This window comes from Coffea eugenioides, chromosome 4, assembly GCF_003713205.1.
Source record: "Coffea eugenioides isolate CCC68of chromosome 4, Ceug_1.0, whole genome shotgun sequence".
Classification (NCBI taxonomy): Eukaryota; Viridiplantae; Streptophyta; class Magnoliopsida; order Gentianales; family Rubiaceae; genus Coffea; species Coffea eugenioides.
The window spans coordinates 40,461,339-40,482,833 of NC_040038.1; the positions used below are offsets into that span (position 1 = coordinate 40,461,339).

Here is a 21,495-nt window from a genome sequence, read left to right on the forward strand (position 1 = left end):
TTCAACTTTTGTACAGCTTGAAACCAAGATTGGGAGTATCTGGTGAAAGCAACCGAAAAGGACTGTGATCTACTGTAGCCATCTCCTCCCTCGAGTGAGTTTCCTCCCACTACTTTCCTCTCCAAATTTCACCGCCACCGGTGTATATGATGTGAAAGCCTCCTCCTTGTCTTCTTCGCCCTTTTATTTTTCCTTCTGCTTCTCTTGAATCTTTGCCACCCCACTTGCTGTTTAATTGAAGAGTCTTCAAAGAGAGAATTTTGGGTTAAAGATTGATTTGTTATGGCTGTGTTTCTGTGCAATTTCTCATGACTTGGATGCGGGTAAGTAGTTTTTTTTTTTTTTTTTGTAATTTTTGTAATTTGTTTATATCCTAAGAGTCTTTGTAAATTATGGTGAAAGTCTCCGTTCATGGATATCTGATGAGCCAATGCGGGATAACTCGGTAGACTCGGCCGGTCTTTTGAGTCCCGGAGTCGACTTAGCCCGGGATATGGCGGAACGAGTTTCCACCGGCTCCACGGTCTCCAGGATATGGCGGAACGGTCGTGGAATGGAAGCTAAAGTTCCGGTGACTACTTGGCTAGGTCGACCCGGACTCGGCCGAGTCTTTGAACTGGCTTTGGCAATCTTTTACCATTGAAACTGACTAATATAATGTGTTTAGATTCGTGAATTTCGTTGCAGCTGTCTGCTACTAGAAGATATAAATTTTATTACTTGAAGAAAGGATTACCTAGTGTCATTCGATTATGTCTCAATTTTTTGCCTTTTTACTCGAGCAGCTGAACCATTCCATGCTTGCTGTTGTGTGTGCGTTTTAATGTGTATTGTTAGCATGTCTTCAAGTTGGTCTTCGATTTAGAGATCATTTTGTACTTTTAGAAGATTGATTTGAATAGTTTAGGTCTAAGTTTGTTTATTAGTTAGCATGTTTCCGTGCAATTTTTTACTTCTAAGACCTCATCCCAGACAAGCATTTGCCTGCCATTTGTGTGCAGCGTCAGTTCATGTTTTATTCATCCATATGCGATTAATTCGATAGACCTACTGTTTTTTAAACATATTGATTGACATCACCATAATTTTCAATAAGTTGGATTAACAGGGAAATTTGTGTTCGAAGGTTCAGTTTTGGCTTATTTGAGACTATATAATATGGTGTGACCTAGATTTGTAACATTTCAGCAAGATTAAGTTGGGAAATTCTGAATCCTAAGCCAATTGAATTTACTGTGTCAAAACTGAATTTTATTGGAATAGAAGTCAAAACAGAAAAGTAGAAAAAACATATACGTGGTATTGCCAATTTAAGAATTGGAGGTTATATGTGACACTGACTTTCAATCTGCCTTCAAATTTTCTGCAGGAAAGAACTTGGGTCTGGTACTTGGGAAGAAGCTTCACTAAAATTTACTGATAAGTTTCAGCTGGAAGCACAATGTCTATACCAAAATGACTTGTCCAGATGTTCCAGTAGAAGGAGAAGATTCCTCTACTTCGAGAAAAGTGGTATACACTTGTTCATAGTCCGTAGAGTCTAAGAAATACAAGCATTGTTTTGTCCCATTTTCTTTTTGAATCATTCTTTTAGATCTCAATCTTTTGGTAGGTTGTTGAACCTCAGAAGTTTAATTCCCTTATGAAGACCACGTACCTCTCGTGCATGACCTAGATCTGTTTGATTTTGGTGCAGCTGTTAATCTATTGATCCTGATATAAGGTACTTAATCATTCTATCATGTTTATCTGCATTTTACACTCTTCTTTCCATCTCTGATATAAGGTACTTAATCATAGCAGATATATGCTATAATTATCTGCGTCGTACACCCTTCTGCATTAGGTTCTTTGTAATTATTCTGGAATCTGTTTGTTCTTTCCTCAATCCTTTATTTTATAATAAATCTGATGTGTGCAATGGTTGTTTATTCTGTTTTTGCCATAGAGCAAAGGAGCATCTGAAAAGGTGGCAGTCTTGAGAGTATGTTCCATTTTCTTGTCAATAATTCTTTTATGAATTGGCTATTGTCGATTTTTTTGCTTAAACGACTTTTTTATCAGCACCTTTTGATTTTCATGTTTAGAAGAGATTTTTTTTTCAGTTTTTTGTTTCAAAATAGTTCGGACAATTTTTGATATTTTTAGGTTCTTTGGGGGTGCTAAGTTGAGAATACTCTAATTATTGTAGACAACTCTTTTATGGGCTTACTTTCAATTTTTCCAGATGTATCAGAGCCTTTTTTTTCTCTTTTCTGGAGAACTCTGTTGTTTTTTTTTTTTTTGGGATGAAAAAAGGAATACTTTTTGATGCTTCTAATTTCCTAATGTGATACTTATGCCTTTCAAAAGGAATACTTTTTTTTTGCTTCTAATTTCCTCTCATTTCGTTGATGCTTCTTTCATTGTTGGATCTCATTCTTTTATTCTCATTACTTCACTGCTTTTTTTTTTTTAGTACTCTAATATCTAAATTAGGATTTAGGCAATTGATAAAGCTAACTTGGACTGAGAAAATTGTTGGGTAAGTTTCCAGCATTTGCAAACTTTTTGAGCCTTTCAATGGATTTCTAGCGTAATGTGATTGGCGGAGTAGGATGCTTTTGACCTGTGCTTAGGAATTATTGTTGATGATAATACTATTGTATCCGATATTAGATGAGAATACTATTATGTTTACTACAATTTCCATGACTTTTGTGTTGTACTTTAGTTTGTTTTAGATTGTTAACCTTCAAATTACTTGACCTTGAGATGAATTTTTTTATGGTACAGCATCTTTTACAATTTCATGAAAATATGTAGTCCAGTAGGTAAAACCAGGGGGGGGGGGGCATACTTAATATTTCTTCCGTAACATTAGAATTATTTTGTAAATGAGTTTCTGTCTATAAATTCTTCTGTTCAGAAAAAAAAATCATGATTATCCTTTTCAACTTCTGGAAATGAAATTCTTGTTACTTTAAAGGTAATACATGATTATGAATTATATAATATAATCCCCTTAATTGTAGTCTCCATTCACTGCATTCATTTGTCGAATTTTGCATCATATTGACATAACACAAAACCTAAAATGTTACCTACATGTCATACAATTATTCTTCTCTAAATTCATTCCTCGTTCTTCGATCTTTTTCACCCTTTTCAATTTAACAGCATATAATTTTCCCTTGGTTGGCACCTTATTATCCTCAAACTGTGTGTAGGACGGTTCTTCATCTCCTATTACAGTTAGTTAAAGGCAAAACAAAGACAGGATTTAAAAAGAAAAAGATGTACCTGAAAAAGCCCTTCTGGAATGCCAGCTCAGCCTCGGAGCCTGAGACTCAGCCTGAATCGGCAGTGGTGGAACTGGTCAACTCGCTGGACCAGCAAAGACTCTACAGAGAAGTCACACTTGCACTCCGAACCGGACTCAGAGAAGCCCAGGCGGAGTTCTCATTCCTCCGAGTGAGGGGCCTCCGCAGCATCCTCAAATTCCTCCGATGCGTGGCAGAGTCTGACTCCACCATCAACCTCTTCTCCAGCACCCAGTCCATACCTGAACTCCAAGGTAAAGCCCAATTCTTCATTCTTCCTGATATAATTAGGTGCAATTCTGCCAAAAAAAAAAAGTATTCTTGGTAGCAAATGTGAATGCAGACTAATGCAGCATTTGGTTTTCTGGATTTATATATTTTTAAAAAAAAATTAGTGGTACCGGTGCTATTCCAACATTCCCTAAAAGATTTGGAGGATCAGACAGTGACGAATGTGGAACACATATTCAGTGTAGAGGCGATAAAGATTACTAGTCCTTCCATGGATGATGAGGTAGCCCTTGCCCTGAGAGTTCTTGAAGGCTGCTGTCTCCTCCACCCTCCCAGCACTATTTTAGCCCATCAGCACAATGCCATTCCGGTATATAAATCTTCTTATATAAGACAATATTTTTCTACTTATCATCGTTTTTATCTCCTCGTAATCGTGTGTCAGTTGATTTAGAAACTAGATTTGTCTTCCGAAGGTTATGACATGTAATATATGTGATTGAGCTCTACCTTTGCCAACTTGTCTTTCCAATCGAACATAATTAGCTGCAAGATTTTACCAGCTAGGATTTCAGATTAATTATATTTTGACCCCACTACTGCACTTTCTATATAATGCAATTACACCTTGAGTTGTTGGATGTTCCTGTTACATGGTTTCTAGCTCAGCTACTTTCTATTTCCAACACGGTCATCTAATTCTGAAACTATGATCTTCATGATTCAGAAATGTTCTTCTTTTGAGTAGTATGTTCTTTGAGCTTTAGGAAAACTTGCCTCTTTATTGTAATTTGTTATAATTCTAAATCATCTTTAAAAGGTTGAAATCTCGACCTTTAAGCCACTTTTGCAATGTAATTTTTTTTTCCATACTTTCAGGTTCTAATGAATATATTGTCAACTCGTGGTGTGCTTGAACAAGGTGCATGTTTAGATGCTCTAATCTCAATAATGCTGGATTCATCAGCCAATCAAATGGTATTTACTTTGCAATTTGTTGCTCATTCTATCATTGATACAACTTAGAGTAGGCGTGGCTTTGGATAGCCTGAATGTCCTCATTCAGTGAAAGTATCTTGGTAATTAGCCTCTTTTGAACCTCTTTGCAATAGTTTAGCCCATGGCAAAAAATTTAATCTTTTTCAGTTTAAGGTCTTGCTAAACCTAGAAGTAAATGATAGTGTGCGGGGAAAATTGAGCTCGACTACCAGGTGCACTGTGCTTTCCCTTGTCCACAAGTACTGTTGCTATACTAGGAAAAACTATTTGCTGCAGCCTGATGGAGAGGACCGGAGAGGGGATTGTTGTTGTTATGAGGGAAAAGCTTCTTTAGCTGCTGGACTTCTAGCCTTAACAAAGTGCAAATCCACTTAATTCTCCTTTCCTTTTCTACATATAGTTGCTTTCTAGTAGATTATGAAATCCAGAACTTATCGCCTCTCTTATCCTGAATAAATAAGTACTACTTTTGTTCTGTTCATATGCTTACGTGACACATTTTTGGTGAATTATATACCAGGATTTTGAGAGGTGCAATGGGATCGAGGAAGTTGCTGTACTGATACGAGATCAACAAATAGATGAAATTCTAAGGTACCTCTTTAAGTTGGACCTCAGTAGCGTGCATGCTTATCTAATCTTCACTAGCATGATCTTCAATATTCAAGTTGATATTCCTCTTTGCATGACAACAACAATAGATTGTATTTGTTGGTTGGTAATAAGAATAAGAAAAGTTTAGAAACTTTGGTACGACTTAGAAACTTATTGCCCTGATTATGACATCTTTTTCCACTCAGACTCATGTTGTTTTTATATGAAGACGACTTGTTAAAATTGGGATGTAGCTTTCATCTCTTTTTTTCATTCCTCTCTTTTTCTAATCCCCCCTTCACTTAGGAATCTGACCTACTGACATGGTAATTTAGTGACTGCCATACCGAAGTTGACAGAAATTGCTCTGCGCCAATTTGATTTCCTTTGTTTTGTTCTTTAGATGTATGTGAGCTTTTCTTTCTTTGGCTAGGCTGAAATGTGGAGAGTTCCTGTTGCTTCTTATTGGACATGTAGATGGGAGAGATAGGCCTCCCATGGCAAGCATACACGAAGACGTAAGGCGATTTCTTGGGGAAAAATCCGCCTCATTGATATGGGCCGCTAGTCAGTTTGGCTCAACCCTTGATCCAGAGGAGAGATTGACAACTTTGCACATTCTAGCTCGCAGGGTGCTGGAGTCTATTGATCTTTATTGAAGCAATTACGGGCTGCTTTCAGATGTATCTTTAGCGTCACTTAAGGTCAAGCTTGGTATGCACTGTTAGTGTAAAAATGCAGCGTGTAGAGATTGATGGTGCTGTAAGTTTTGGTGAAAGTTACACATACAGCAGTTACTAATTTATTAATCTTGTGCCAAACTCACGTTATTAAGCTAAGAATGCGTGAATTTCATTTTTGTGTTCAATCCACCCGCATCCTGGGGACCTGGACTTTTATGCATTTGTCTATCAGTTATTTAACTGTCTGGTTCATGCAAGATCACTCCATCTGCCTGTTGAAGCATATAAAATTGCCAACATAACGTGGTTTTGTGTATTATTTGGCTTCAAATCATTGACTTCGCTTGATGCTAGTTCTCCAATCATGATATTTCCAGCACTCCAGATTACTACGGTTGGCTCCATTGGCATCTTCCGATTGACATCACATGCTTCATCAAGCCTCCCTGCTCGGCTCAGAAAGGTCAACAAAGCAAGTTTAGAGCTTTGGTGTGGGAAGCACATCAATCATAGGATGGTATCATGCTATAGAACTCTCGTCCTGCTTCAACTGATCCTAAATGGATGCACGAAGAAAGAGCAGACAGGAATGTTATAGCATCTGGCTAAGAACCCCATTAACAAGCTATCTGCGGAAGAAGGCAATTCCTTCTTCATGAGTAGCATGGCAATTCCTCATACTAGAACGAGCAACATCTTCTTGCCTAGCTCTTTCAGTCCACCAGAATCGAGCGGATGGCACAAGATTCTTTCGAGCAGGTAAAATAGGAACAGAGGACTCCAACAGTGAGTCCTAGTCTCTGTAAACGGAGGCAGAAAATGAACCAAGTGCCATTCGAAAAGAAAGAATATAACATCAAGTACAACTTAATCATTCAAATTTGTATCTTAGGAGGAGGTGTCAAATTGTTCCCATCCAAAAAAAAGGGGACAATGAAAAGAAAATCCACAAGTAAGAAACACACGAGCATTGGTTAATTTCGCTTTAAGTACATCAGTTCCAAAACACAAATCCAATGACCAGAACTTTACACCACGAAGATAAGTTGATGGTGAGAATTATGCAAACAGTTGAATCTTGACTGTAGAAGCTTGTGTTTCATGTTGCTTACAGACATTAGAACCTTCAACGATTTGGTTCGACACGATATTACAGATATTAATATACTTTCTTCTGTTTCTTGTCCTGCCATTCTTTGATTTCTGAATCTATCCTTGTCTTCACACGAGCATGGAAACCAGGATATGGTTCATAGCCAAAGAAAGAGAGAGCCTATGAATTTCCAACAAATGAGAGTAATGCATCAGCCAAACCATTCAAGTATCGAAACATTTCTAGAATTTCCGGAAGTAATAAATTCACCTCAAACAATACAAAGAAAGGTGCCATGAGGAATGCTTGAGTGAGGTTGTCCAATAGAGCAGGCGCTCGTTTCTACAAAATCACAAAGCTTAAACATAACTAAAAAAGAAAACAATTGCACAATTGGTGATGCATCAAATCATATGATGGTTCACCTCAAAAACTCCATGGCCAATGAACTGTCCAGTCCAACAAAATAACTGAGCTGCCAAAACAACCTGATAATATGTTTAATGAGATTAGAATCAATATCAATCACTTAGAAGACTGCTAAAATATATGATGACTATTAAACTATCATTAAGATCCTCAAACTGTCAAGTGTTAATTGTAAAGCTTCAATTAGAACCTTGAAACACTATGTTGGATAAAATGTTCTTCCAGTTCTAAGTTCAACATCATATTTCTAAATTTGCAGTGTATGGACATGTTCAACAGGTTAGTTCTTTGAGTAGGATTCTGCTGGTCCAGGTAGAAGGTAACTTCAATACACAACTATCACAATAGAGGGGTAATTTGTTCCTTCTCGCTAGCTAACATGGATTTAGTCTGGGATTTTGTGTCTGTTCTGCTTACCAAGTACCAAACCATAAATTCAGCATGACTGTTGTGAACAGTTCTTGTTTAAAATTTCCTTGCACAACAAGTACAAATGTGCGCTCAATTACATTGAATGGTGAGTGCTAAAAAATCCTACCAAATCATTCTTAGAATCATCTACAGAACCAGATGCAACCTTTTACATAAAGTTTGATACCAGTAGCAAAATAGGCCTGTAATGCTATGTAACAAAATGAAGGATGCTACAATTTCAAAATTTATATGTTATTGTCTAAATAACCCAGCACAAGAGTTTCTTTTCTTATCCTCATCCCTCATCCAAAGAAGGTCCATTCTTTTATAACACACTTTTAGCATCTGCATATGCTTTTATATCGGAAACCAACTCCAGTAAATCCAGGAAGGAGTCTTGATTTTAAACATCGAATAAAGTTTCCAAAAGACAATTGAATCCAGAAGTACAAAATAATATAATTTCTACTTTTCTAGGAATTATACATGTAAAAAAGGCAACATAATCACGACAGTACATTCTTGGCATAATAATAAGTTCTTCACAAGGTACAGAGAGAGAGAGAGAGAGAGAGAAGATTATTAACATATTCACATGAAAATTCAAAAGCCATGAGAGGCTGCCTTGGAGATCTGAACACGATTAAACCATTCTAAACAAGAATTTATGAATCCACAATAAGGTCCAATAACAACTAAGCACATCAGGACCAAATTGACAAGGAAATCAAAAACCATAACGATCAAAATGAAAAGCAAAAACCTGCTACAGTTATAAAATTTCTTGTAAAGTTGAAAGAGATAGCATGGCTAAGCCCCTGATCAAGGTGCTCTATTGGCATGTAAGATGAGCATGGAAATCTAAGCCTAAAACTTTTACGCCAGAGTCTAGCATTCAAGCACAATGAAATCATGCTCATGCAGGATGCTTTTGAGTGCCCGTTAGCACCATGGGACCAAATTCTAGTTTATAAGATCCCATCTCTGGTGAAACAAACTGTTATATTAAGACGAAAAACTTAAGAAATTCAGCAGAAGTGCTCAAGTTTCTGCAAATATCTAGCTTGATTATAGTTGTCTGCTAGGGCTCCTGATCAAAAGTGTGCATTCAAATATGGCAGTCTACCAGAAACAATGAAATTATATAGCTAAGTAAAGATGGGCTATAATGTCAGCCAAAAAGACAGATTTAATGCCAATCCTTGAGTAGACAAAATGAATAACCCATCAAATGGGGACTCAATAAAAGGTGTAAAGTTTGACAGAAGAAACCCTCATCCTCTAAATTCCTTACTTCATTTTAATTAAGCCAATAGTCATAATTTTTAGCACTTTAACCTTGAAAATCAATATGTATTCCTTTTTCAATCTATAGCTCCAGGAGAATTTGAATGAAGTCCACCAAACAGTAAAGTGTACCATATCTTTGATCCATGTAAGACATAACTTCCCTGAAGTATACTTGCCTAAGAGATTTCTTACCAACTACAGACATGCTGCAGCAGCAAAAATAATAATAATAATAACAGCATGATCGTTTGAGAGAAAACCTGGTTAAGTCATTTAAGTCTTTAAGCCTCCCAAACTTCAAGTGAAGGGTAGTTCATGTAGTTCTTGGATAATCAAATAATTTTTCCCCAACCAAATTATTTCCCAAAATACATGGATGGAAAACACTGCCATGTGCAATGTCTCTTGCAGGTCACAAGCACGATTATTATCGTCCCAACCAAAAATCTCCTGAACAGGTATTGAATCAACTACAATTAGATTCTAAAGGGAAAGGCCCTCAACAGGAAAACACGGTGACAAGATTGTTGGCTATAACTAATCTATTCAAATTTCTACAACAACCCACAATGTACATTACACTGCAAAAAGTAACCAATCATTCAGTCCCTGTTTCATTTCTCAGATGAAATGTACTAAGTTTTCTCTGGTTCTGAAACATATGATACCTCAGCTGTTCCTGCACAATATACAGTTCCCCTATCAACATCCCTAAAACATCTACACTATCTCAGCTCTAAAACTCGTACATATGTTTTAAATTCCAGCATATCCATCCTTCAAAAAACAGCTCTAAAACTATAGATAAGCCTACTAGGAAATCCTGAACGTATCCAACTAAACACCCCACAAGGAAATTGAAAGATATACTTTCAGAGAAATTCCAGGCAGCCAAAAATTAATTCATTCGTTTACACACTATTTTCATCCCAACATACAGATGGAAAAGAAAGAATTCAGAAACTACAGATATACCTAAAAACCACTAAGTCAAAAAGAAAAAGGTCCAAATAAGCATAAAACAACAGAACTCAAAGAAGACTTTCATTGAATTTGTACAAACAGCTAAAAATAAATCCATACCAGCAAGAAAAAGGATAAGAAAATATTGCATCTTTTTAACAGTACCTTCCAAGCCAGAGAGTACCCCAAGCGATAAGCAATAGAACTGCTGAAAACCCAACAAGCAAAACAAAGCAAAGCGGCCAAAGACCCAGCTTTCTTGTCCAAAGCCACATAGAACAGAGCATAAATCAAAGTAAACAAGAACCCAAAATTGAAAACCAACAAACTATGATCCCACAACACAATCGGAGGAACTGTCTTAAGAACTGATGGAGTAAAATAGAAAAGCATAAGAGCTGTGAAAAAGATTGGCCAAACAAACACCATGTGAATGAAGATATTCAGAGGATTGCTGTGGTATGCACCATAGAAAGCAAAGTGCTTCTCAAGATCAACCAATCCCATCTTTCTTTCCCTCTAATTTCTTGAATTGGGATTTTTTCCTTGAGCTTTTCAAAGATGGGTTTTTGGTATAAGAAGAGGTCGTTGACGAATGCGACCAATTTTGGCTTTTATTCTTCAGAGAGAAAGGGTAGACGCCAAGTTTCTAGAAAGCGTTCACACTCGCGGGTTCGTTGGCCCTGTCGTTTGGACCGAGGATTTGTTCAAGTTTCCGTGTGCCATCACTAGGAGGTTTTCCTAGCCCCTATAATCTGTTGCCATATATTTTCGTATATAATCAGATTAATAATAATATTTGTAAAATAGTATTCTTAAAATCATAAATTATCAATTAAATATGTGGCTAACAATATAAGACTAAACAAAATCAAAAAACCATCAACATTGCAAAAGATAAAAGAAGATGACAAAAGATTGGCAAGTAATTTTATAAATAGCTTACAGAGACGGGAGATGACATGGTGAACACTTAGTGTAAGTTAGTCTTACAGAGACGGGAGATGACATCGTGAACACTTGATATAAAGTGTAATGATAAACTGCAATTACAAAATATCAAATATTGAGATCCATGAAGTTGCACAAAAGAACAATTTCTTAATGGATGTCAATATTGTGTCAAAAGATGTAGGTTTAGCAATTTAGATGTAAAGTGCTTCAAGATTAGCAACATTAGCAATTCAAAAAGCTTCAAGCAAGTTCAGAGTTCATTATCACGCTGCTTCTTCAAGGGACTTCCAGGTGCAAGATTAGTTGGATCGAAAGCTGAGAGTGCATTGGTGGGCAGTGAGGCAGGTGTATTAGCTTCAGCAGAATTTGATCCAATTTCAGGAGGTCCAGTTCCAAAAACCAAGACTCTCTTTGCTGTGGTCACTAGAGGCGGCACTTTGTTTGTAGTAGCAAAAGTTTCAGCGATGGTATCAAGCAGTTTTTTGGTTGACGGACTGAAAAATTCATTTTTGTTAACAGACTGCAGCACAATAGCATGTAGGTCTGGAATTTTTCATTCGTTTCTGCAGCTGTGATTGCCATTGGAATGTGAGCTGATTCCTTAGTAATGTATGCCTTGACAATATTATACTTGCCTTCCTTCTGGCCTAGATAATTTGCCTCATAGTAGCGGATGAAACACACAATTGAATGTTTTCCGATTGCAGATGCTAGTTCAGCGGAAAAGTTAAGCTCCTGCAATTTTTTGTTTTAAAGTATAAATAATTATCAAGTGTATCCTGAAATATTAGCTACTTCGTTAGAAGTAGAAGTTCTTATTGTAGATTTTGACTTGGGCAATGATATTCAAATTGTGAGTAACTTCATGTTGTGCAAAAAGAATTGGATCCCAATCATAAGTTATGGAAGGAAACAAAACATATTATACCAAAGACATTATGGAATTACCTACTTATGACACTAAGAACTGTCTTAGCTTCACCACAAAATATACATGGACAATTCACAAAGCACAATTGTAGAGCAAGTAAAGACTAATCGAATTGGCCATCCATAGTGGATTCCTTACCTGTTTTATTTATTTAATTTTTTTGTATACAAACCTGTAATGTTTTCAACGAAGTACGTAGCTATTGGTAAGAATTCATGCAACCCAACATGTAGTGCATAGTTATATCAACGCAAATGAATAGGCTGTTTGATAAAGTACGATAAAAGATCAGTAATCCAATCTAACTTTTCTACTTTTCATGCAAATTAAATACAAGAAGGGGCTGGGAGAGGTAAGTTAATATCTTGTTTACAGGGTACCTCAATTGGACTCAAATCTCATACCCTTATCCAGAAAAATGTACCCATTAACAGCCATCATTGTTTTTTTTTCTGACTACCATCGCCTTCCTACTTTTGCTTTATGGGTTTTTTACAACTAAATTTCTAGTAAATTATCCTCACACAATAGCAAGAATTTGACAGTTTGTGGCCTCAGTAACTAACAGAAAAGACTACAAGCATGAAAGTTTAAATCTGCAGGGAAACCAATTGCTCTATATTATATGGTTGTTTATATACTCTTATGCAAACAATAGCAGACAATCAAATGAATAGAAAATAACTACAGAACAAAGGTAAAACTAACTGGACACATGACTAATTAAAGCTTAAGGAATTAAGCATATAGAGCCACCAAAGTCTAATAACAAAAGCGTAAAAAATCTTGAACTAAGGAGACAATATAGCTAACTACAGAGTTTTTTTGAAAAAAGGAAAGTAGAACTTATTTATATACTCCCTCCATCCCACTTTGATAGTCTTGTTTTCCTTTTTCGTCAGTCCATAATTGTAGTCCACTTTTCAATTGAAAAATGTAGTTGTATTTTAATTTTCCTAAAATATCCTTATTCAATGTAAGTTGTTGTTATTATAAACCTACCCTATTTAATGAGAGTTGATTCTTTTTTTACTATCAATTCAAGTTCCCATAAAGTTGTACTCTAATTAATGTGAGAATATTTTAGGAAAATAACTATCTAAATTGATTGTTCCAACAAAGTTAACTACTTTTCCTTAAACTGTGTGAAAAAAAAAATCAGGACTATCAAAGTGGGACGGAGGGAGTAATATAAAAGTCAGACTGAAGCATTAGACATACCTGGCAACAGTAACAATAAATCAGAGAGGGAAACGTATAAAGCTCTACGTCTAGGATGAAGTGTAGATTATCCAAGCAACAAAACACAAGGAAAAAGACATAGCAGGGAAAGAACATGAACAAAAAAGGGCAAAGGAAAACAGCAAATGTTCATTCTTGCATTAGTTTGCTATATGAAATGTTGCACTATAGAGTTGTTATCAGTGAACACATAGAAGTCCTAGTCATTGAGTCTTGACAAAAAACTATATGGCTGTCTAAAGAATGTCAAAGATGCTAAATAACTGCATACATAATTCGAACTTTAGAAGCAAATACAGCAAGAGCAATGATGCAATAATAAACAAAACAAAGTAATTTTAATAGGATATCAGCAGACACCTAATACCACAACTGAGCCAAATGACAAGTTAATAACCTTCATTTTCTTTTAGAAATGTTTATTACATTTGATGCCTTTGGAGCCCAGCTTTTGGCTAGACTACAACAAGTAGCACCATTCAAATCTCCGTTCTTAAGAAGTAATCATCGATCTTTTCATTATCCTAAGGTTGTGTCTAGATTAAACAAAACAACAAGCATATCACATGCAACTTAGGGTAAAACAGGCACAATAACCTAAGTTGCTTAACTGATAGTCATTTAAAGGAGTGACCGAGGTTTGCCTAAAAGGGCTACAATGAATAACAGCCGAAGGATGCTCCATATACAATATCCTTAAGAAGTAACCATCAAGCTTTTCATTGCTCTAGACAAGTCTAGACTAAATGAAACAGCAAACAAGGCACACAATAAGTAATCAATTAGAAACAAGAAGTACAAAGTCTTAAGTTGCTTAACCAATAGTCACTTAGATGACTAAACAAACTTTGCCAATAACAGCCTCTCTGCATTGACCTTAAAGTTCTCTAAAAAATAGATAATCATTCCTATTCCTCATTTAGAACAACAACAGGTCACATATCTCAGATATGTATATTGTAATTAAAAACAAAAGAACCAGTAGCAGGAGGTTGAAATTAGTTAAAAAGGAACTTGTCATGTAATAATAACTTTAGCATAGCAGCCACAGCCCCAAAATCAGCACAAGCAAAAGTTTGTCTCACAAAATATATTGTGCGAATGATTTTGGCTCACAAAATCTTGATGTCCATTACTATAATTTTTTTTCTAGTATATATAGCAATTTGACTGTTTGATAGAACATTGGTTATATGCAAACCAATAGGACAGCTCAGTTGGCCAGAATCACATCAGTAAATGGTCTTTCTTTTTTGTAGGTATTCCACTAATAATATATATATTCAAGAATTCACCAAATTTCAAAATTAGGATTATTGAACTGGGAGCTGGATTCATATCTTCATTTTTGGCTTGTTTATTTAGGTGAATGGGTTACAGCAGCACAATTAGATTGAGAAAATATTAACACAATCACCTACTCAAAAAAACGACCATTTGTTTCACAAAGGATCACACAAAACAAATAGCACCAGCAAACTTAAAATAAATGAAGCAGAAACTGAAGAAAAACTACTAAAAAGAAAAGGGAACGATGAAATTTCACTTTTGAAAATATAGTCACATAAATGAAGAAAAGCTGCTCATAGATTCAAGAAAGACAACAAGCTGACCTTCAAGTTAAAGGATTCCTTGACTGATGATATGAACTGCAGCAGAAGGAACCTGTCAATTGAAGCATATGTGTATATTAGAATTTATTAATCAGTCTATTACTCATACGGGGAAAATTTGACAAAAAAAAAAAGGAAAGACTTTTTCTCACCAAAAAGACTCCAAAGAAGAAAGTGTAAAGATCAAGATGCTTCTTCTTGCAGTTTATAAGACAGAGGAGCCAACACCATGTACTGATAAATACCTCTACTCCATTTTTTGATTTCGTAATTCACTGGAAAAGTTACAGGCTAAATGAATAGGAAACCTATTTCTTATCATAATTGGAATAAGGGAAAAATCACATAAGATATTTCTCATCATAATCGTACGGCTGATGAGAATTGAATAGAAAGCATGATTTGAGCAGAAAATTGAATGGCAAAGCTAATGAGAATAGAATGTCATACCTAATCCAACAAAAAGTTCCCAATTTCGCTCCTTTGAAGTACAATTATCACGTGAGTGCCCAACAATTCTTGCAACATGAAATCAATAGAAAGAGAAATGTGTTAACATGAAATCAATTTTTGCAACATGAAATGGGATAATTTGATATTAGAGAAAGAGGAAACCACGGCAAGTGTAGACAAGAGCAGTTCACCTACTCCTAATTTTCCTCCTTTGAAGTACAAACACCATGTGAGTGACCAGCAATCTCTGCAACATGAAATCAAGTGTCTGCAGGAGTAGCAGTCGACTTACTGGCTTGAAGAAGGAACTCACAAAACCCATCTCCCAAATCATGTAAAAATCCCAACTTTTTGGCTAGAATGGACGTTTCGAATTTGGTTTGGTAGAATAGCCGTTTGGAATTGGATTTGCTCAGAATAGGTGCGCCGAATTTTGGCTCAGAATAGCCGTCTGGTAGAGAGAAAGGAAGAAAAGGCTTCAACGGCAATTTGAGAAGGAAACAGTTCAATGCCAAAAGAAAGAACAGGTTTCGGACAATTTGGAAGGAATATTTGACTTTTCCACATGGCAAAAGAAAAAGGAAAGCACTAATGAGAAAGAAACAGTTCAATGCCAAAAGAAAAAGAAGATTTTGAACAATTTGAAAGAAATATTAAGAGAAGGCTTCAGACAATTTGCAAGAAATATTTGACCTTGCCACTTGTCAAATAATTAAGAAGCCACTTGGCAAAAGAAAAGGAAAGCACTAAACCTTTATCTTTTCTTATATACAAGGTAGAAATACTAGTGCAGCGGGAGGCCTTGCCTTCTTCCACTGCTTGCTTTCTTGTGTTGTTTTGGTGTAAGATGTATAATAGCTATTTGTGCTTTGTCTTGATTAATTTGTTTTCTTTCTCAAACCTTGAATACCATGTTGATTTTTTTTTTTATTTTGAGAAAATTAACATTTCAAAAAATTTGTTTTTCCTCAAAAGAAAAGAAAATTTAAAAAAATAGATTAACAATCTCACTAAATATTAGTAATTACTATACGAAATTTCATAATCAAATGCATAGTAAAAAGAACAAAAATCTAATAAAGCAAATGGTATAAATGGTTACTGAACTGTTTAAGATTTCTTATTTCAGCCGCTAACCTTTTTGTTTAGCACAAATGATTAGTTAACATATTCAACCATAAAAATTATATGCTTTAATTTGTAAGTGATAGAAAATACATTTCATTAGTTAGTGACAAAAATTTGTGATTTTATTAGTTGAGTAACCATTTTGACTAATTACAAAAAATTAATGATCAAAATAAGAAATTTTAAATAATCTAATGACTATTTATGCTATTTGCTGCAAAGTTAGTACAGGGCATTGTGAGATGAGATCATGAGACTCTGTGGATTCGAGGCAAGACCACTAAGATGTTGGAGAAGACAAATATTGGTAGGTTAATTGAACTTTAACCTATTTAGTAAAAATAAATTGTTGCAACTTATAGCCCCATGTACAACAGAAGAGAAGTTCTAAATAATCTGGATATTTTTGAATTGGATGTTTTTGGATAGTTTTTTTTTTTTAAAAAAATTTATTATAACTTTTTAAGAAGACAAAAAAATAAAATATACGATTTTTTTTATAACCCCCCTCCCCAATTATCTTAGTCAACCAACTCCACTTGTTCTCTATTACAGTTCCTTTCTCCTTTCTGCCATCCCATACCTACCTCCAAAGTCACCCTCTTTCTTGCACCGTTCCCATTCTTGCCACCTCTCTCCTGCCTCTTCCCCTATTCCCTCTTTTCCCTTCAACCGCCACTAGACATCTAAGTTGTGGAAGGAAAGAAAGGAGGGGAGGGGGAGGGGAGGGGAAAAAAGTGTTTAGTGCAGTAGCGACGGTGGAGAAAAAAGGGATGATAATATGAGACAATGCTTTTCAATTGTTTTTTAGAATATTACTCTAAATTTCGGGGATCAAAAAGAATTTTTTGAAAAACAAAAAAAGGAAATCTATATTGGAATTTTCCAATAAATTTTGAAGCGGATAAATATTCATCCGCATGATTGGAAAGTTGCGACTTTTGTAGAATATACAAATTCAGTGTATTAACGAGTTCATTGTTTTTACAAATACATTTGGATAAGAGTTTATTTGGATGATTTATTTGAGATAATTACTATAGCACTTTTTGTAATGTGATGTATGTAAGATAAAAATGTGATAGAGAAGATAAAAAGATGATTGGGATTTGTGAAGTAAATTATTTTGTTTCAAATTATCTCAATCCAAACACACTCACACAAGTTCATGATTTTTCTACAAGGGATTCAATAATCAAAGTTGCAACTCTTCGTACATTCCCCAACTCTATACAAAAGTCAAATGGAGCTTAGTTTGCTGCAAAAAAAAAAAAAACTATTGCCCCATCTCACCTAGTTTATTTTGTAAAAGAGCATAATTCTTGTTCTAGTGGCCTGAGAAACAAGTGCAAGTTATCTTGAGCATTGATGCACCATTTTGTCCTCAAAGGTATTTGTCTTTCTATTATACATGATAAGAATACAAATATAGTCTTAAAGAAAGTTCTTATACACAACTTGATTGTAAAATTTTCAGAGTTCCTATGGCAAATTCCTTAGAATATAAGAGTTTGGCAAAAAATTCAATCAAATGTGGTTTTTTAAAACTCGTGTCTTAATATATGCCTGTTGTGCCATGTAGATACAGCAGCTTTCAATTTTTTCTTTTAAAAAAAATCTACCGAACATAGATTAATGCATGAACTCCAAACAACTACATTTAACTGAATTTTTTTCCAAATACCTATATTCTAAGGAATTCCCCCAAGTGCTTAAGTTTCTCTTTTTGTATCTATTGTAAGGTTCTCTAGCAACACAGATACATCTAATTAATCCAGTCACACCCTAGAAAAATGAAGGTTTAATATGTTGTTCCCAATGCTAGGATAGGGCCACATTTTTTTTTCTCCTCCTTTCTAATGGTTTTAGGTTAAATATGCTGTTCCCTACACTATGATAGGAAAACAATTTTTTCGACTCTTTTCTAACGATTTTTGGGCCACAGCAGACATATTTTCCACACAGGAAATGGCAGTCAACATTCTCTGAGCCCACAAACAAGTCATCTCGGTCATGGATGTTTCCTGATTCGCGGATACAGCGAGATAGAAGATTACCCACAAAATAATTCAGAAGAAGATGACCGCACAAAATAGTAGAACATGGCCCATGCAGGTCTCGAACCTGCGACCTTCGCGTTATTAGCACGACGCTCTAACCAACTGAGCTAATAGGCCATTTGGTCATTTTATAGAATTTTATATATTTCTTCAGTTCAACGAAGATTGTTTAACAAAAACTAATAGTATTAATTTTATATATTTCTTCGGTCCCTATCAATTTTATATGTTTCGTTTACCATTCCAGTTTCAAAGTACCAAAACCTAGAAAATGTATTTTCCTTCCAATCAATATTTGTTTAGTTTTTGTAGGCAAAATTTTGTGCCACAAATGCTACATAGAATTGATTTTTTTCTTTTTTTGTTCTTTATTTTTCCAGCTATTGCCTTGAGTAGTATACGCTATTGTGATTATATAGCTAAAGTTTATGACATCAAATGTCTTGCACATCATTGCTTCCAAAATTCCAAGCAGGCCATTGTATCTACTAAAAACCATATCCAAACAGTGTTAAATTTCTATACAAGGGAGGGGTGGATAGAAATGGGTCCTTATCCTTTTTGCTTCCCTCCCTCTAAAACAACATGAGGCTAAAATGATAGCATACAAAAGTACAAAGACATTACTCAAATTACCTCTGCCTCTCAACCAGCCTGAAAATGGCTGAAGCTGTCATGAGTTTCACCATAGCCAAACCTAATTTCCAAAGTACTTCTGTCCAGACAACAATAGCGGACTTAAACCCCTTCTCAAAATCAGTAAGCATTTCCCTGTCATTTCATCTTTTGTCAACTATAAGCTTGCTGTTCTTTTTTTACTTCCATTTTCTTTCTTTTTCCCTTTGGATTTCTTGATTTCTGATTTTTTTCATAACAGCTTAGGCTTTGCCCAACAGCAGGACTTCACAATGGCAGGAATTTGGTAAGCATTCATGCTCCTGAATTGCAGACATGTTATGTCCAAAACTTTAGCAAATTATGAACAGATCAAAGCAGAGAAATTCAGAAGTTTGTGTTGTTGGCATTGAAATGATCAATTTCTGGAAACTATAAATAGATTGGAGGCATCAATAGCAAAAGGGCTTCAACATGTAAAGCAAATGCCTTCCCAGATTGGCCATTGATGGCAGTACTGGTTGAGCATGCTGAAGGACAAAGAGACCTCATAACCCACAAATCCATTTGGCACCTAAGTGATCAAGCAATAAAGAATGTTTGTGAGTCTTAAGATCATTCAGATGCTTTTGCATTTAATTTTCTCAGTTATTCTTGGATTATTATACTTGAACATATTTTGATTTCTCTGCTTCTAATTTTGACAAATTCTTCATATTGTAGACACATTTTACATCATGTTCACATGTTGGGGATGCTGTTTCTTTGGTTCTACCAAAGTAAGCCCTTCTCACTTCTTCTGTATGAACTTTTATTTGAGTTTTAATTAGTTTCAGCTCTAACATCATAATAACCTTTCATACCATTAATTTTGCAGGATCCTTACTATGACTCAGAGGAGTATAGAGGAGATGGAGGGGATGGTACTGGACACTGGGTCTATGAGAAGGTAAATTGAACTCAAAGCCAAGCTTTTTTCCCTAAATGCAGAATTAAACATTTGAAAACAAATTATAATAATCTTAGTTATTTCTGGTCCAGAAATAGAAATCTCTGGAGGCTTGTTATCATCTGTTAAACTCAGGATGATGCAGTTATAGATATTCTAAGATTAATATTGGCAGATGGTCTGTAACATGCTCAATTATAAGGTTTTGGCACAAGAACTTCCAAAAACTTTTACTCAGGTGAGAAGAGAAAAAGAGAAAAAACTTGTTTCAATGTCCACTCCAGTCTGCCAAACTTCTCTGATCCTGTTGCAACCTAATGAACAACTTAGCTGTGGAAGCCTCATTTGCCAATAAAGGGTTCCTGAGCATGCTGGAGATCTCATTTGTCACCTAATTCCTTCCTAGTGTAAACCATTCTGGAGATCTCATGTGAAGTCGACAAAAGAAGGTTTTAATTCTTGAGGATTATCGGGATAATAAACCTCTGAATCATATGCTCCTGTAGTTCCATGAATCCACGTAATAATTGTCAATTGAGGATCTCCGAATATAAGCCCAAAAAATTTCAATGTTGTGTGTTACTAAAATTTTGAGGAATATATTGTGAAGCAGGTTCCACTCTGATTATTATATAGTAATAGTCCACTAGGTGCCATTTTCAATTCTAGGACATATATGATGGTTCAATGATCAATGCACAAACTGGAATATTCAAGCTTTTTCATTGCAAAACATTTCTCATGTTGTGCTAATAAATTTCATTGAACTCTTATTACGAGTTTATATTGCTGCAGCAAGAAGACATAGAAGAAAGGGCTCGAGCACAACTGTGGCGCGAAGAACTCATAGAAGAGATTGAGCAAAAGGTTGGGGGCCTAAAAGAGCTGGAAGAAGCTGGCAAGAAAGAAGAGCTTGTCAAGTGAACTTGTTCTGGCACAGTGTTGCAAATTTAAGCACATTTGGTTCACCTTTTGATCATTTGTAGTGATATAGAAAGCAATAGTGGAAATATTTTGAACATCTTGATAGCAACATGATCACTATAAACCATTTGCCTTGTTGAAAATAGGTTAAGTGACAGATCCAACCGATCCAAAATCTAGCTTGACCTGTGATCAGTCTTTAGCAGATACACAATGGAACTTATATCTCGTAACCAAGATACCTTATAGTACAAGACAAAATTCAGCAAGTCAGCTGAACAATTCTGAAGAGGAAAAGCATCTTGGTCTTCCATCTGTACGACAAATCATGAATTTTTTCTTTAACGCATTGAACCTTGTTCCAGAAGCAGAACATTCATCTTTGTTTAATTGTTTATATACACCAGAGTTTCAATACATGGTACCAAAATTCTGCCAGCCATTTGGGTATTAATTTTGCTCAAATTGTCTTTACACATGATGCTTTCCAATCACAAGTTATCCTTGCATTACTTTCTTCAAACTAGATAGAAAAGTAGAAGAACTCGGCACAGAATTCTTCATCAGCTCTCCTAAACCAGTCCAAATTTCTTAAAACTGCCAACCATATAGTTCCAGAATTTGCGCA

The 21,495-nt window shown here is 35.4% G+C and overlaps 3 protein-coding genes and 1 non-coding gene across 8 annotated transcripts; 2 read left to right on the top strand and 2 right to left on the bottom strand.

Moving 5' to 3' along the window:
• On the top strand, positions 1 to 5,998 carry LOC113767409. Of its 5 annotated transcripts, none has more exons than XM_027311493.1 (9): positions 1 to 323; positions 1,370 to 1,512; positions 1,613 to 1,723; positions 1,949 to 1,984; positions 3,210 to 3,556; positions 3,698 to 3,903; positions 4,413 to 4,511; positions 5,053 to 5,126; positions 5,560 to 5,998. In XM_027311493.1, the coding sequence occupies exons 5-9, from the start codon at positions 3,277 to 3,279 to the stop codon at positions 5,783 to 5,785; spliced, it is 885 nt and encodes a 294-aa protein (XP_027167294.1). In that variant the 5' UTR covers positions 1 to 323; positions 1,370 to 1,512; positions 1,613 to 1,723; positions 1,949 to 1,984; positions 3,210 to 3,276; the 3' UTR covers positions 5,786 to 5,998. The 5 variants fall into 5 exon arrangements, with proteins under 5 accessions (XP_027167294.1, XP_027167296.1, XP_027167293.1 ...); XM_027311495.1 differs by having other exon boundaries at positions 1,697 to 1,723; XM_027311492.1 differs by lacking the exon at positions 1,949 to 1,984.
• A 645-nt stretch (positions 5,999 to 6,643) lies between these two features.
• On the bottom strand, positions 6,644 to 10,675 carry LOC113767411 (uncharacterized endoplasmic reticulum membrane protein C16E8.02). Its single transcript, XM_027311497.1, has 4 exons — positions 10,164 to 10,675; positions 7,328 to 7,390; positions 7,173 to 7,244; positions 6,644 to 7,082 (listed from the first exon to the last, which is right to left on the bottom strand). Exons 1-4 carry the CDS (start codon positions 10,503 to 10,505, stop codon positions 6,969 to 6,971), a joined length of 591 nt encoding a protein of 196 aa, XP_027167298.1. The 5' UTR covers positions 10,506 to 10,675; the 3' UTR covers positions 6,644 to 6,968.
• Positions 10,676 to 18,422: 7,747 nt separating this feature from the next.
• On the bottom strand, positions 18,423 to 18,496 carry TRNAI-AAU. Its single transcript has one exon. It is a non-coding gene; the product is annotated as a tRNA-Ile (tRNA).
• A 465-nt stretch (positions 18,497 to 18,961) lies between these two features.
• On the top strand, positions 18,962 to 21,242 carry LOC113768253 (photosynthetic NDH subunit of subcomplex B 4, chloroplastic). Its single transcript, XM_027312529.1, has 6 exons — positions 18,962 to 19,138; positions 19,257 to 19,301; positions 19,437 to 19,596; positions 19,718 to 19,773; positions 19,872 to 19,943; positions 20,739 to 21,242. Exons 1-6 carry the CDS (start codon positions 19,040 to 19,042, stop codon positions 20,865 to 20,867), a joined length of 561 nt encoding a protein of 186 aa, XP_027168330.1. The 5' UTR covers positions 18,962 to 19,039; the 3' UTR covers positions 20,868 to 21,242.
• Positions 21,243 to 21,495: the final 253 nt, after the last annotated feature.

What these genes read in the sequence shown, in the direction of transcription:
- LOC113767411 (XM_027311497.1), bottom strand. Translation starts at nt 10,505, where the DNA reads ATGGGATTGGTTGATCTTGAGAAGCACTTTGCTTTCTATGGTGCATAC. An exon ending in GGTACTCTCTGGCTTGGAAG is followed by an intron (nt 7,391 to 10,163) that starts GTACTGTTAAAA and finishes ACATATTATCAG; the next exon opens with GTTGTTTTGGCAGCTCAGTT. An exon ending in CTTTCTTTGTATTGTTTGAG is followed by an intron (nt 7,083 to 7,172) that starts GTGAATTTATTA and finishes GGAAATTCATAG; the next exon opens with GCTCTCTCTTTCTTTGGCTA.
- LOC113768253 (XM_027312529.1), top strand. Translation starts at nt 19,040, where the DNA reads ATGGCTGAAGCTGTCATGAGTTTCACCATAGCCAAACCTAATTTCCAA. An exon ending in GTTTCTTTGGTTCTACCAAA is followed by an intron (nt 19,774 to 19,871) that starts GTAAGCCCTTCT and finishes TTAATTTTGCAG; the next exon opens with GATCCTTACTATGACTCAGA. An exon ending in GACACTGGGTCTATGAGAAG is followed by an intron (nt 19,944 to 20,738) that starts GTAAATTGAACT and finishes ATATTGCTGCAG; the next exon opens with CAAGAAGACATAGAAGAAAG.
- LOC113767409 (XM_027311493.1), top strand. Translation starts at nt 3,277, where the DNA reads ATGTACCTGAAAAAGCCCTTCTGGAATGCCAGCTCAGCCTCGGAGCCT. An exon ending in ATCAGCACAATGCCATTCCG is followed by an intron (nt 3,904 to 4,412) that starts GTATATAAATCT and finishes CCATACTTTCAG; the next exon opens with GTTCTAATGAATATATTGTC. An exon ending in ATTCATCAGCCAATCAAATG is followed by an intron (nt 4,512 to 5,052) that starts GTATTTACTTTG and finishes ATTATATACCAG; the next exon opens with GATTTTGAGAGGTGCAATGG.